The sequence below is a fragment of the Protopterus annectens genome, chromosome 5.part0 (genome assembly GCF_019279795.1).
Source record: "Protopterus annectens isolate FY-2018-M chromosome 5.part0, PAN1.0, whole genome shotgun sequence".
Lineage (NCBI taxonomy): Eukaryota > Metazoa > Chordata > Ceratodontiformes > Protopteridae > Protopterus > Protopterus annectens.
Window position 1 is genome coordinate 88405737 of NC_056735.1, and position 14906 is coordinate 88420642.

General features: G+C 44.0%; 1 protein-coding gene across 1 annotated transcript in view; it reads left to right on the top strand.

The window, feature by feature from the left end:
* USP25 (ubiquitin specific peptidase 25) overlaps nt 1–14906 on the top strand; it is a 2531105-nt gene that overhangs the window by 1198382 nt on the left and 1317817 nt on the right. The window contains exon 11 of the mRNA XM_044071806.1: nt 1463–1590. Within this exon, the coding sequence (XP_043927741.1) occupies nt 1463–1590 (128 nt within the window). The remainder of the gene's footprint in view (nt 1–1462; nt 1591–14906) is intronic.

Below are 14906 nucleotides of genomic sequence, written 5' to 3' on the forward strand. Positions count from 1 at the left end.
CTGTCCCATACATTGAAGAATGAAGCCGACCGCATCAGATATTAGTTACGTGCTCACCATATCTATCTTGGTCAGTTTTCATTCTTCAACTCTTCATCCTCCTCCTTGTCATTTTCACTTACGGATATTTTGCAAACTTTTGTTCCATATTTGAGCCCTAGCTTATAGTTATTTCCTTTTTCCTACTCTATCTTAGGATCTATAAGGCAGCAAACTCTGAGTATTGGTAGGCTGGTTCTGTGGTGCATTATAGGTTGAAGGAAGAGTTCACGAGTTGCATCCATAAGTCTGTGATATGCGGCCAAGTCGGATCTGTAACCCACACTTGACAGTATTTTCATATTTTCCCAACAGAGAATATATTTTGCATTTGGATGTTCATCGTGAAAGGAAATTCTGCTTGCATCGTACTAATAGTTGTAGGAAAACAGATTAACTTTTTGTTTCCTTTTCAAGAGCCAACTTGGGAGGTGATGTATCAAAAGTCATGTTATCTGGATGGGTTATTTTATTACTTTTGCATATAAAGAGAAAGTTCTGTTTCCCCTCACAAACCCAAAGCTCATTCAACTAATGTGGTTGCAGGATCTGCAGCTTTCTTTGCCAGAGTTCCTGTAGGCTACATCTGTGCTATAACTACTTGGCCAACTGTTCACACCTTTGTCACCCATTGCAAGCTGGACCTGTAGTCTAGATCTGCCATCCTTCAGAATATCCTTCCATGAGACCACCCTGTAGTACTAGTACCTGGGAAAGTTGTCCCATCAGTTGAGTTGAATGGGAGAGAGACTCTATGCAAAAGTTATGTACTTAAAATGTTACATCCGTGTGGTCTTATGTGCAGGTTATACCTCTGTCCCAGTTAAATCATCATCTTTCTGGTTCTCAACTGACTACATTGGACCTTTCTGGAGTATCTCCTGACATACAGTGGCCTACTGTTGTGTTTCTTCAGTTCTTCCTGCTTCCTGTTGGATTTTAGGGGTATATGTAGGATGCGGGTGAGCAAACTTTATCTGCGGTGTGGTAGGGATGAAAGACATGGGTAGGTGTGAAGCCTGAACCCTATGTCTGAGACCCTGCAAAAAAGTGCCAATGTTGGACCAGATTGGATCTGATGAACCATCTGCTGAGCTAGACAGAAAACAACATGGATCTAGATTTGTAGCAACCACATAACTTTCCTTTGTGATTAGTGGGACAAAATGGAATTTGCTTCTATCATTTAGAAGGGCTACGCAACATGCCCCCAAAGAATGACTTTAACATCTTGAATGTCTGATGTGGTGAGTTGTCACATATCCATTCTTTTTTTTAAATATTTGGTATGTAATGCATGTCATAAGCAGTGTAGTAATGGATATAAATCTCTCTGTTTCAGCACTGGTTCACTTTTTAAATATTTGGTACATAATGCATGTCATAAGCAGTGTAGTAATGGATATAAATCTCTCTCTTTCAGCACTGGTTCACTGAGCTGCCTCCTGTTTTAACATTTGAGCTCTCCAGATTTGAATTTAATCAAGCCTTGGGAAGGCCAGAGAAGATACACAATAAATTAGAATTTCCTCATGTGCTGTATATGGACAGGTAAGAATGCAAAGGTTGTTAATCAGTTTGGTGACCATTATAACACACCATTAGCTGTAATCGAGCATGTTTTTCTATCCCTTTGTCCCACTTATTTACACCCATCTCCATCCGCCCAGTTTTCTGTGCCAGCTGACTGATATGACAAAAGTTCATAAACTGCTTACATTTATATCTACAAACACCAAACCTGGTTCTGCTGTAGAAGAACCCAAATATTTTGGATCTGAAAGATGCTGTCTTAGTGAGTCTTTCCCAACAAGTTCTGACTGCATTTCCATTCTTATTCCATTATTGTGGAGATTATTTAATATTCCTTAAAAGTAGCCGAGATTTTCATTTTCTAAAAAGATAGGCATTATTTCTTGGGTGGTTGTAGTTTCATGTTTATTTTCCACTACTTGAAGTTGCTGTAGAGATTAGCAGCCTTCTAAGTATCTGAATTCCTGAAATAACGCATCCCTTTTTTCTGTTTGGGTGTGAATTGCATTTCACGTAACAATTTTCAGATGACTCTGCTGAAATGTATTTGTAATGCTCGGCTAACCTTCGATAAAATATTTCTCAATGCTCCCCGAGACCTGTGTGCTGATTGAACAGAGGTAGTTGATCAGCTGCTCTTGCACTTAAGTTAAAGCATTTTAGCATTTGGTTAACCGCCTTGGCTCGTTATTAAAGTAAAATGTGAAGACCACTCCATGTTTGCATCGAAAGCTGTACAGTTAATATTGTATGTCACAGAGGTTGTACCCATCTGCAAGAGTTTGGCAGAATATAGATTAAGAATCCTATGGATTGAAAAGTAAGATGTTTTATTTGCTTAAGGATAGTAAATACCCTAGTCACACATAAGCCTTAACTAACATTGGCATATAGAGAAAAATGTAGTGGCAGAACATGTAATCTCTTTAAAGAAGGTGTTAGAAGAAACCAGAATTGAGGGACATATGATGACTGCTATGTATGGGAAATAATCAGAAATGGCTCTATGAATAGAAAAGACATTGACTACAGCAGCCGCACTTTTTGTTTAACACGTATGATAACTTAAAGTTAAACGTAATTACTCTGCAATGTTTGTCATTCTTGGCTGTACAAATTTGGAAGAAGGCGGAACTGGTAAATAAATTTGCTTCTCAGGACACCTTTCCTAGTTGTGCCACATTTTCAGACTTTTCTTATTGGATAATAACATTTTATAAATTCTACTTGGTTTCCAAGTTACGTTATAAGTTTCTGCTACTGGGCTTTGGTTAGCAGCTGCAGTGAAAATAGATGTTTCTTTGATAGATTATTCCACATAATAGACATCTGCTGTCCTTACGGTAACAGAAAACTGCACTGACTTGCAGTTTATCTGGTGTTTGAGCTGTGCTTCATAAAAGGTGTCTTGAGTCCATAGTTTGGGAATACATTGGCTTTGCCCTTCACAAGGCCCTTGGATACTTGAACTGTCATGGCAATACTTGAGCATGCCATTTAATGTTCTCTTCAGTATACTGTGGTTTCCTAACGTTTGGTTCACTAACATTAACGTTTGCCTTGTCCTCGGTCCTACTTCAGACCATCAGATGCTATTAAGGTTGGCACAGTGGCAAGGTATAGATGACCACAGTAATCTGCAAAAGAACATGTTGATAGTTTAAGTGCTCCATATGTAATAGTCTTGTTAAATCCCAATAAATGTATCATGATACATTTAGGTAAAGCCAACACCAGGTGCCTTTATGCTATAGATCACGCGATTAATATAGTTGTCGAGGCCTGGGTTAACAATTACCGCCTCCAGTATTGTTAGCCAACAGGTTGCTAGTGGAAATTGGGCTACTGTTGGCCTAAGAAGAAGGGAAAGGCATGCCCAAAGGTAGGAAGAGAGGAGGAAGGTTAGGAGTGTAGTAATGAGTGTAGGAATTTTGAATGTTGGCAGTATGACTGGTATAGGGAGAGCGCTAGCTGATATGATGGAGATAAGGAATGTTGATATATTGTGCGTGCAAGAGACCAGATGGAAGGGGAGTAGGGCCAGGTGCATCGGAGGTGGGTTCAAATTGTTCTATCATGGTGTGGATGGCAGGAGAAATGGGGTAGGGGTTATCCTGAAGGAGCAGTATGCCAAGAGTGTTTTGGAGGTGAAAAGAGTGGCTAGAGTGTTTATGAAGCTGGAAATTGATGGTGTGATGATGAATGTTAGTGCGTACGCTCTGCAAGTTGGGTGTGCGATGGATGATAGAGAAATTTTGGAGCGAGTTGGATGAAGTGGTGATTGTACCCAAGGGTGAGACAGTGGTGCTTGGAGCAGATGTTAATGGGCATGTTGGTGAGGGGAACAGAGGGGATGAGGAAGTGATATGTAGGTATGGTGTTAAGGACAGGAATGCAGGTCAGATGGTAGTGGATTTTGCGAAAAGGATGGATATGGCTGTGGTATATGTATTTTAAGAAGAGGGAGGAGCATAGGGTGACGTACAAGAGTGGAGGAAGATGCACACAGGTGGATTATATCCTATACAGGAGGACCAGTCTGAAGGAGATTGGAGACTGTAAAGTGGTGACACGGGAAAGTGTAGTTAGGCAGCATAGAGTGGTGGTCTGTAGAATGATGTTGGTGATCAAGAAGAGGAGGACAAGTGTGAGAGCAGTGCCAAGGATTAAATGGTGGAAGTTGAAAAAGGGTGATTGTGAGGTGGAGTTCAGGGAAGAGTTAAAACAGGCACTGAGGGGCAGCGAAGAGTTATTGAATAGCTGGGTAACTACAGCAGTGCTGGTAAGGGAGACAGCTAGAAAGGTGCTTGGTGTAACATCTGGACAGAGGAAGGAGGTCAAGGAGACCTGGTGGTGGAATGAGGAAGTACAGGAGAGTATACAGAGGAAGAGGCTGGCGAAGAAGTGGGATTGTCAGAGATGAAGAAAGTAGACAGGAGTATAAGGGGATGAGTATGGCAGAGAGAGAGGTGGTGAAGGCTAAGGATACTGCGTATGGAGAGTTGTATGAAAGTTTGGACACTAAAGAGGGAGAAAAGGACCTGTACCGATTGGCTAGACAGAGGGACCAAGCTGGGAAAAATGTGCAGCAGGTAAGGGTGATAAAGGATAGTGAGGGGAAATGTACTCACAATAGAGGAGTGTGTGTTGAGCAAGGGAAATGTACTCACAAGCGAGGAGAGTGTGTTGAGCAGATGGAAAGAGTACTTTGAGGGACTGATGAATGAAGAGAATGAGAGGGAGTGAAGGTTGGATGATGTGGGGATAGTAAATCATGAAGTGCAATGGATTAGCAAGGAGGAAGTAAGGATAGCTATGAAGAAGATGAAGAATTGGAAATGCTCTTGGTCTAGATGACATACCAGTGGTAGCATGGAAGTGCTTAGGAGAAATGGCAGTGGAGTTTTTAACCAGATTGTTTAATGAAATCTTGGCAAGTCAGAGGATGCCCAAGGAGTGAAGAAAGTGTTTTGGTACCTATCTTTAAGAATAAAGGTGATGTGCAGAGCTGTAGTAACTACAGAGGGATAAAATTGATCAGTCACAGCTTGAAGTTATGGGAAAGAATAGTGGAAGTTAGGTTAAGAAGGGAGGTGATTAGTGATCAGCAGTATGGTTTCGTGCCGGGAAAGAGCACTACAGATGCAATGGTTGCTCTGAGAGTGTTGATTGAGAAGTACAGAGAAGGTCAGAAGGAGTTGCATTGTGTCTTTGTGGACTTTAGAGAAAGCATATGACAGAGTGCCTAGAGAGGAGTTGTGGTATTGTATGAGAAAGTCAGGAGTGGCAGAGAAGTATGTAAGAGTGGTACAGGATATGTACAAGGGTAGTGTGACAGTGTTGAGGTCTGTGGTGGGAGTGACTGATGCGTTTAAGGTGAAGGTGGGATTACATCAAAGCTCATGTCTGAGCCTGTTCTTGTTTGCAGTGGTGATGGACAGGTTGACAGATGAGATCAGACAGGAGGCCCCATGGGCTATGATGTTTGCAGATGACATTGTGATCTGTAGTGAGAGTAGGGACCAGGTTGCGGAGACCCTGGAGAGATGGAGATATGCTCTAGAGAGGAGAGGAATGAAGGTCAGCAGGACTAAAACAGAATGTGTGTGAATTAGAGGGAGGATAGAGGAAGGACTAGGATGCAGGGAGTAGAGTTGATTAAGGTGGATCAGTTTAAGTATTTGGGATCGACAGTTCAGAGTAATGGTGAGTGTGGAAGAGAGGTGAAGAGAGTACAGTCAGGGTGGAATGAGTGGAGAAGAGTGTCAGCAGTGATTTGTGACAGACTGGTACCAGTAAAAGTGAAAGGGGAAGGTCTACAAGAGGGTAGTGAGACCAGCTCTGTTATATGGGTTGGAGATGGTGGCACTGGCAAAAAGACAAGAGTCAGAGCTGGAAGTGGCAAAGTTAAAGATGATAAGATTTGCATTGGGTGTGACAAGGATTGATAGGATTAGGAATCAGTATATTAGAGGGTCAGCTCAGGTTTGGAGACAAGGTCAGAGAGGCAAGATTATGTTGGTTTGGACGTGCTGAGGAGGGATGATGGGTATATTGGGAAAAGGATGCTAAGGATGGAGCTGCCAGGTAAGAGGAAAAGAGGAAGCCCTAAGATAAGGTTTATGGATGTGGTGAGAGAGGACATGCAGGTGGCTGGTGTGACAGAACAAGTTGCAGAAGACAGGAAGACATGGAAACAGATTATCTGCTGTGGCGCCCTCTAATGGGAACAGCCGAAAGAGATCATCTCTTGGGATGGGTGTCATTGTGAATGATAACTTTAAATTCTGTGATCATATAATAGGTACATTGTCAATGTTAACGTATAAAGGATGTCTTGCCTATTAATACATTGAAGTACCGATTCATTTGTATACAACCTTTATCAGTTCTCGTTGAATATGGTGGGACTGTCTGTATGTATAAAAGTCAGAGACTTTATATACTTGAAGAGAAAGTAGTCAACCTTCACAAGGCAAATTTCTGGCCTCTTTGGAATGGAATACAAGGACAGACTAAGGATTCTAAAACTGTACCATGTGGTGTGCCGATTGAGGAGTGATGAAAAGTCTTGGTATTTAAATGCTTACATAATTGTAAGAGGGAGTCTGTTTATGGTGCAAAATTTACTGATCATAGTGTAAAGTTTCCTGAACGAAGTACAACAGTTTCCCTACTGTGGAGGGTAAACTATAGAACTGCCTTCCACTAAATATGAGGCATCCAATTTTTTTTAGCTTGCACACACAAAAATGGATAGTTGGGCAGAAGAGTCTCTATTAGTCTGTATGGCAGCTAGCTCTTACTGGCCAGTTTTCAAGGCCTTGAGTTGCCATAATCACAACATTCAACACTGTGAACATTACTAATCTGCCAGCTTTTGGCTGTGTTTTCCCTCTGACTGAAAAGTGTGCATTTTTCAAGGGCCAGTAAGTACACAAAACTTTATATGATTGTTTTTACTGGTTAGAATTTCGTAGTTGGGTCTGTATGCCAAAAAAAAAAAAAAAAAAATGTGTGTGAGTTAGGCAGGTAACACCCTCCCTCCAAAAAAGACATCTATATTTATACAGCACACTCACATTTCAGATTGTTTATTGGATTTAGTAAGACCATTAAAGTAAGATGCTTAAAATCCAAAGATTATTAAAAGTAGGTACAGTAAGGAGAAGGGTGAGGTGATCTCTGAGGAGTGAAGCTTACGTGAAAGTTAACGGTCTTCTTTTGCTTATGCCTACCTACTTTGCAAGGCTTGTGCCAGAAATGAAGAGCAGCCCCTTAAAATAAGGAATCATACAGTTCTCTTTGTAGCTTGTCCATTCTGTGAATGAGTTGTATGATTTGTGAGTCATAGCAGCTGTTTGAGTCTGAATTTGATTTCCTGTCAACAAGTCTGCTGAGCGTGGTACATCTCTCACAGTGTGGATTTATGGTTTCAGTTTTTGAGTTTTCCAATTTTTTCTTCATAGGTGTACACTAGGCTAACAACCACTAGGGTCTTTATATGTCTAGCCATGCAACTCGAATGTGAACCCCCCCCCAGGTATCATGTTTGACATTTTTATATAGAGGTGATTTCTGGTTATGACATGGTTTACTGGAGTCAACTGAAATATAGAATCTGATGTCTTTCTCATTCCTCCTCACTATAGGGTCTTTAATCCGGCTTGGCCACATTCTACAGACTTTGATCTGATTCTTAAGCCCTTCCCTCTTACCCATAATGCACCACATCCACCCAAGTACATCAGGTCTTGTTTGCCACTCCAGCGTACTGGACGTGGATCTAGTGTTCTCAAGCTAAGGATAGCTTGTTTTTCTTTTGATATTGCCTTATTTTTTCTGCAAGTCCTCCCTCAGTTATTAGAGTGCGTGTGTTGTGTGATTCTTCCCTGTTTAACAAAAAAAAAAAAATCAGTAGTGTCCTTTCTTTCGTATTTGGCTTAAATCTTTAAACTTAAACATTAGAACTTAAATCTTTAAAACTTAAGGTTTATCTTTAAAACTTGCCAGTGTTCTTAGCTTAGTTCGGTCAGTTACTGAGTTTGACAGTTGGTGTTCATAGGTAGGTACTAGTCTAGCTGCCCGAGGGCAGTTATAAGCCTAGCCAGAGTGTGTTGGCTTTCGCTGCCCCATTGATTAACTGATTCTCTGTCAAGCAGAGCCAATTAAGTGATCCCAGAGGTGTATTTTCTGTTGCCCATCCACTCGTCAAGATTTCTCTTGAGTGTTAGTGTGGGGCTCTGCCTGATGTAATTTGGAATTTTGTTCCAAAGCATGGGGAGTCTCTGTGACAAGAATCTATCTCTCCAGCATGTTCTATTTATTGCTGTGGCGAGGTTTGGCTCACTAGAGCGTGTGGCTCGCAGTGACTTGGATTTCTTTAGGTGGAGCATTTCCTTCAATTCTGAGTTGGACATGGCTTTGTAAGTCAGGCAGAGATCACCTCTGAGTAAGCGATATGCCATTGAGTACAGCCGGAGATTTTTCAGTCGGACTGCATAGGACATATGTTTGAGACCAGTAATCCTCTTGGTGAGGTACTTTTGGGGTCTTTCCAGTTGTTGGAAATGTCTTGTGAGGTACATCCCAAATGGGGCATTGTACTCTTATGGGTCTAATGAGTGACGTGTAGAGGGGCACTATAACCTTTTTATTTCTAGATGCGAACCCTTTAGTAATTAGATGGGCCACATAGAAGAATTTCCTAACTACTTTGGCAATATGATTGTCAAAGGAGAGATTACCATCTACCTGAGTCCCCAGATCTCTTATTACCCCTTCTGTATTAAGGGGGATGCCACCTATGTGGTAATTCATGGGTGTTCTCTCCCCCCCCCCCCCAAAACGGGATGACTATGCATTTTTTGACATTTAGCTTGAGGCCATGACTTTGACACCAGGTGTCCGTCTCATTAAGGCCCTTTTGGAGGATGTCCATGTCAGCGGGAAAGTCATTTATGGCTCCCAATTTGCAGTCATCTGCAAACTTGGTTAGTCATAGTCCTCCTGTGTTTGCCTGTACTTCTGAGAAGTGTATGCCGAACAGTAGGGGTCCCAGGACCGAACCTTGCAGGGCACCACTTGTGACTGGTTTAGAATCGGACCTGGAGCCCGCTATTCTTACCGTGTGAGTTCTGTCTGTAAGCCAGTTGGCAACCCATCTCATGGTGTAGGGGTTTATGTTCAGTCTGGTGAGTTTTTCTGTAATACCCGAGTGGGGAATGGTGTTGAAAGCCTTGGCGAGGTCAAGGTAGGCTGTGTGAACCACCTTTCTGTCATCTATGGCCTTGGTGACTCTCTCGAAGAAGTCAACCAGGTTTAGTAGGCATGATCTGCCCTTAACAAAGCCGAACTGGGTCAGGTCAAGGGTTTGTAGGTTCCCAATGTCTTTGTTAATGAGTTCCATGATGATGCACTCCATAGCCTTGCAGACCAGGCTAGTCAGGCTTATGGGGGGATAGTTACCAGGGTCAGTTGTGGGCCGTCCTTTGTGGAGAGGAATAACCGTTGCTGTGCGCCATTCTATGGGCACGTAGCCTGTGGAGAGGCTGAGGTTGAACAGCGTGTTTAGGTGGGGGGGTTAGTTCGTTCTGTAGTTCATGCAAGATGCAGCCTGGGACACCATCTGGTCCCATTGACGCTGTGTTTTTGGCTTTTGAAAGGGCTGTTTTCACCTGTGCGTCTGTGATTTTTGGGACACTACACTTTTCCGGTATTGTTGTGGGCACTTTTGGCTGTGAGAGGGGGGTGAAGTTTGCACTGAATCTATCTGCCAGGATGTTGGCAATATCAGTAAGTTCAGTATATTTTGTGCTATTTTGCAGTAGTTCAGTGCATATCTGCGAGTTAGATTCTTAACATAGCTAAAGAAGGCTTTGTGGTTATCTTTTGAATCCTTGGCTATTTTTCTTTCGAAGTTAGCCTTGGATGATTTCATGAGGGACCTCAGTTTCTTACTGATACTGATCAGGGATGTCTTTCCTTCTTGGGATTTGCTTTTTTTCTGAAATAGTTTCCTCCTTCTATTGTATAGCCTGTTTATTGCAGGGGTCCACCAAACTGGTTTCCTTCTCTTAGAGGAGTGAGTCTTGGTTTTGCTAGGGATGGCATGATCCATGCATCCTTGTAGGTGCTCATAGAGTGCATTTGTAAAGGTTTCTGCATCTTGGGCAGCGTTATCCTTTAGTGTGGGGGCTGTAAAACTTACCACCTCTGTCTTAAGCAAGGTGAAGTTTGCTTTAGAAAAGTTTTTTTTACTGTGGTTTCCTTAGTTGGGGTGGTGGTGGGGTGTGGTCATCCAGAGTGATTAATTTATGGTCTGATTTAACCAGTGATGGGTTGACCTCCGGTGTGGAACACCTGTCGCCCATGTTGGTGATGACCAGGTCCAATATGTTTTCACCTCTGGCAGGGGAGTTTACCAGCTGATCCATCCAGGGCGTTTGAGTTGATGAATTCCAGGAAGCGTTGGGCTGGGGAATTTCTACTAGAGTAGTTTTCCCAGTGAATGGTAGGGTAATTGAAATCGCCCAATATCAGGGTGTTTGGTAGGACCTTCAGTGTCATCAGAAAGGTGGAGTGGTGGTCCTGAGTCATGGAGGGTGATCTGTAGTAGGCCACAATTTGCACTGCAGATTTGCCCAACATTAATTGCACATGGATGATCTGAGGTATCATGCTGCACCACTAACCTGGAGGTGTAAGTATCCTTGATGAATATGGATGCACCCCCACCTTTTGTATTTTGATCCGTGTTCTGTGGCCGAAACGTGTGGTATGAGTTGTAGCCCGGTAGTGCTGGGATGCTCTCTGGAGCCTTGAACCAGGTTTCAGTTACTGCACAGATGTCGACGTTCTCCAGACTTCCGAGCCAGTGCATTTTAAGATTTAAACTCCTGGTGTTGAGAAGCATAACCCTCAGTTTTTTGTTAATTGTGCTGTTTACAGAGGTGGGTTTAACTTTTGAGCCTTGCCTAAAAAAAGGCAGTATGGGGGGGCAGCAAGAGCCTTGGCCAGTATTCGAAAGCCTAGTGGTGACAAGTGCAAGCCATCTCTTGTGAAGCAACGTGGCTTGTCAAGCATGTCTACCAAGGCTGACAGACACTGGATCCCATTTGAATGACACCAGAAGCTTAGCCAGTTGTTGAAATTGATCAATTTTTTCTTTTTACTGCGGTATCCTTCTTGGTGAGGGCAGGATGCTACTCAGGGTCAGGGTCATACCAGCCTGGGCTACATGATCAGAGAGCTCTTCCATGTCTCTTTTCATGTAGTCCGGGGAGGTACGTCTCAGGTCATTCACACCAACATGAACAATGACAGTCATATTTGTACTTGTTCTGGAGTGCTTGTGTTATGTGGCGGATTCTGGCTCCAGACAGGCAGCTAACAGTAACTTTCTGCTTATCCAGCCTAGTGAGTGGGACGTTAGTGTGCCTGACTATAGAGTCACCTATTACTGGTGTGTTAGGTATGTTATTTCGCCTTAAGGGCTGTGATTGTGTGGCACTGATTTTATGTTTTATGTGTTGTCTGGTTTGTGACTGGAAGTGCAGGTTGTTTGGGTGTCTACTTTGGTGGTCTCTGATGTTTTTGCAGATTTTTATTTTGAGCCTCTGAGTATGATTTTGTGTATTTATGTCTATTTTTTGCCAGTGCTGTTTTAGTAGGTCTGTGTGCTGCTGGAGTTGTGGAGCAAGTGTTAACCTTCTCCTCTTGACTGTCTGCTCCAGTCTTTGGTGGAGACAGCTTAGCTTCCAGTTTTGGCAGGCTTTTTGGCTATGGCTGATTAACCTTCTCTGAGGATCAAGAGCTGCACTGCTTGTGGGCATAAAATCCCCAACCAAGATGTCCACAAGGAGTGCATGTACTGCCTGGGTGCTGATCATCTTAATACAGGTTGTTCTATTTGTGCTGCTTTCAATCCGCGGGTGTTAGCTGACAGGAGAAGTAAATTGATACTTAGGGGCATCCTTCCCTCCTTGGCTCCAGAGGCTCAGACCCCGTCTTTGGCTTGTTTGTTGTCTTCAGCTATAACAAAGGCTAAAAAGAGGTCCCTAGGGGCACTCTTGAGGCAAAGCCAAAGTAATCCTTGGATCAGACTTCCTCGGACCGGAAAACTTTGCTTTCCTGTTCGGATCCAACAACCCCTTCAGATCCAGGGCACATCACCATCCCTCCTCCACCCTCATCAGTTCCTACATCAGATCCAATACCTCATGATCTGAGGACTTCAAAGAGGTCTCCTGCTCTTTCTTCCATGTCAAAACATGCTTGGCCTCCCTCGTTGGCTTCATCAAGGTCCTCCAGAAGTTGGTCCGAGGTGGATATGGACAGGATGATGAGACTTCTCAAGTCCCAGGTCCAGATGGGGGTACTCTCCGCTCTGTCCCCTGTCGGATCCATGAGCTACCATGGCCATTCCATTAGAATGCCTCCTCAGATCCAACTCTGTTTCAGAGTCGCAGGATTTGAGATTAATGAGAGTGTCGGGCTCGGCGCAGGGAAGCTTTCTTCTTTGCTAAGCATGCCTTTGACTAGCCCTGTTCCAGCCTTCTTGGAGCAGATAAAGTCTTGGAGCCATGGTGTCAGTACTGGCTCCAGGAGTCTGAGGTGGGCTCCATCAGTCTCTGAGCCATCCCTTCCCTTAGGTGCCTCAACATTCGACAGTTTGGGTCTGATCCCATCTGGGGGCTGTGGATCTGGGGCGAGTCCTACCCATTTAACCTGTATGGTTTTTGGCTTCGGGAGAGACAGAAAAGGCTTGTCTTGGTCCTTTGGCTTTTCAGATAGTGGAGAGGGCTTTCTCCCGAGTTTGAGATCTGATGGCACATGCTCCCCAATCCTCCCCAGTTCCCTCGTTGGATCTAGGCCTTCCTCCCACTTGTCCTACCACGAGTCTTGTCTAGAGCGGCCTCCAAGAATTCCCTGCTCAAGGGGGATCTACTTCAGATTCCTTTCTAGAGTACCTAGCTGAGGAAGTTCCTCGGAAGAAGACATTCATAAGGAGGCATGTTGACTCCCTGTTTGGAGTCTTTAACCATGGACACTGACTTTGATAAGGGGAAGAATCCCACCTGAAAATGTTGCCTCTGTCCAGCCTCCTTCCTCTGAGGAATCTGTTGTCTTGGAGGAGTTTGGGGTGGTCCCAACTATGTCTTAGGTGACCACCCCCCCTCCCCCGGCAGACATCTTGGTTGACTTAGTGTCCCGCTGGGCATGGAAGGAACTGGACACCATCAAGCCCATACCCAAGAAACCAGATTGGTTTTTGGTACCCCCAGCAGACGGGAAACACTGGAATAAGGGTCCTGTAGTCAATGCCATCATGGTGGCAGAAGCTACTAAGAAAGAGCTGGCAGAAGAAACTGCTAATATCCATCCACCTAACAAGGAGTTTAGAGCACTGAACAGGATTGGGAAGTGTCTACACCTCGGCCACCTTTGCGCTGTGGTCATGGAACTATCTGGGTCATTTTACTCTGCTGCAGAGAGATCGGATCAACGAACTGTCAGCCTCTGGGTCCGTGCTTGTAAAGGAATTTAAGAAAGTTTCTCTCAAGATGACTACTCTTTCATCAATCACCAACTCATCGATGAGGTTAATTTCCCATACCGTGGAGGGCACCTTGTAAGCAGCCGGTTCTGGACTGTCCCTAAGGATGAGGCGCTGAGATTTTGCAGAGCTCTTCAAGGTGTCATTCTTGAATGCCCCTTATGATGGCTCCTCCCTTTTTGGGCGGTGAGTTTGAGATACTTACCTCAGAGGAAAGCACAGCAAGACCCTTTCTGCTGCTGGAATCAAAATTTCTACCCCCCAGAGGTCCTTCTATAGCAGCCAGTGTGGAGGTAAGAAAATGTGGTTTCACAAATCTTAAGAGCCTTTTCAGGACCCGTTCAGGGAACCTTGTAAGGGCAGTGGGGAAAGGTTTGATGGTAGATGCCACCCTAGAGAAAGAGGGGGGTCTGCAAAAGCAGGGGTTTATGGAATCCTTTCTCAATAAGCCCTACCAGCACTCCAGAACTACTGCTAGACTAGTCTCTGGAGGCAGTCGGGGGCCAACTAGCTGTGCATTCATAAGCCTTGACCTAGTTAACTCAAAACAGTTGGGTGCTAAGCATAATATCCAGAGGTTATTCCATTCCCTTTTCTCCTCTCCGCAAACTCCATTAGTCTTCCTGATGTGCCACCCAAAGGAAACGGGCAGCATAGGAAATCCAACAACTGTCGCATAAAAGTGTCATCCCAGAGGTCCCAACTGAACAAAGAGGACTCAGAACCTACTTCTGGTTCTATTTGGTGTGGAAAAAGACAGGGGACACAAGACCCATCCTAGATCTAAGCAAATTGAACGAATACATGAAGTCTAGGTTCCGAGTGGTTACTGTTCAGTCTATTATGCCAGTTTTGCACAAGGACCGACTGGATGTGCTCGATCTCAGTGATGCATACTGTCGCATCAAAATAGACAGGCAGTCCAGGAGATATCTGCACTTCTGGCTGGCAGCCAATCGTTACCAATTCAGAGCACTGCCCTTTGGGCTCACCACAGCCACCTGGGGTGTTCACCAAATGTATGGTAGTGGCTCACTTGAGGCTCAGGGGATTCCAGGTGTTTCCATAGTTAGACAGTTGGCTCCTAACCACTGCCACGAGGCATTAGCTAATCCAAGCCATGGATTACCTAATCCAGTTATTACAATGTCTGGGCATCACCATAGATATGAACAAATCCAACCTGACTCAGGTTCAGAATCTAGAATTCTTAGGTATGCAGCTCAATACAAGGGATCAGATAGCTTCTCTTCCTTCACATAGAGTAACCACTCTG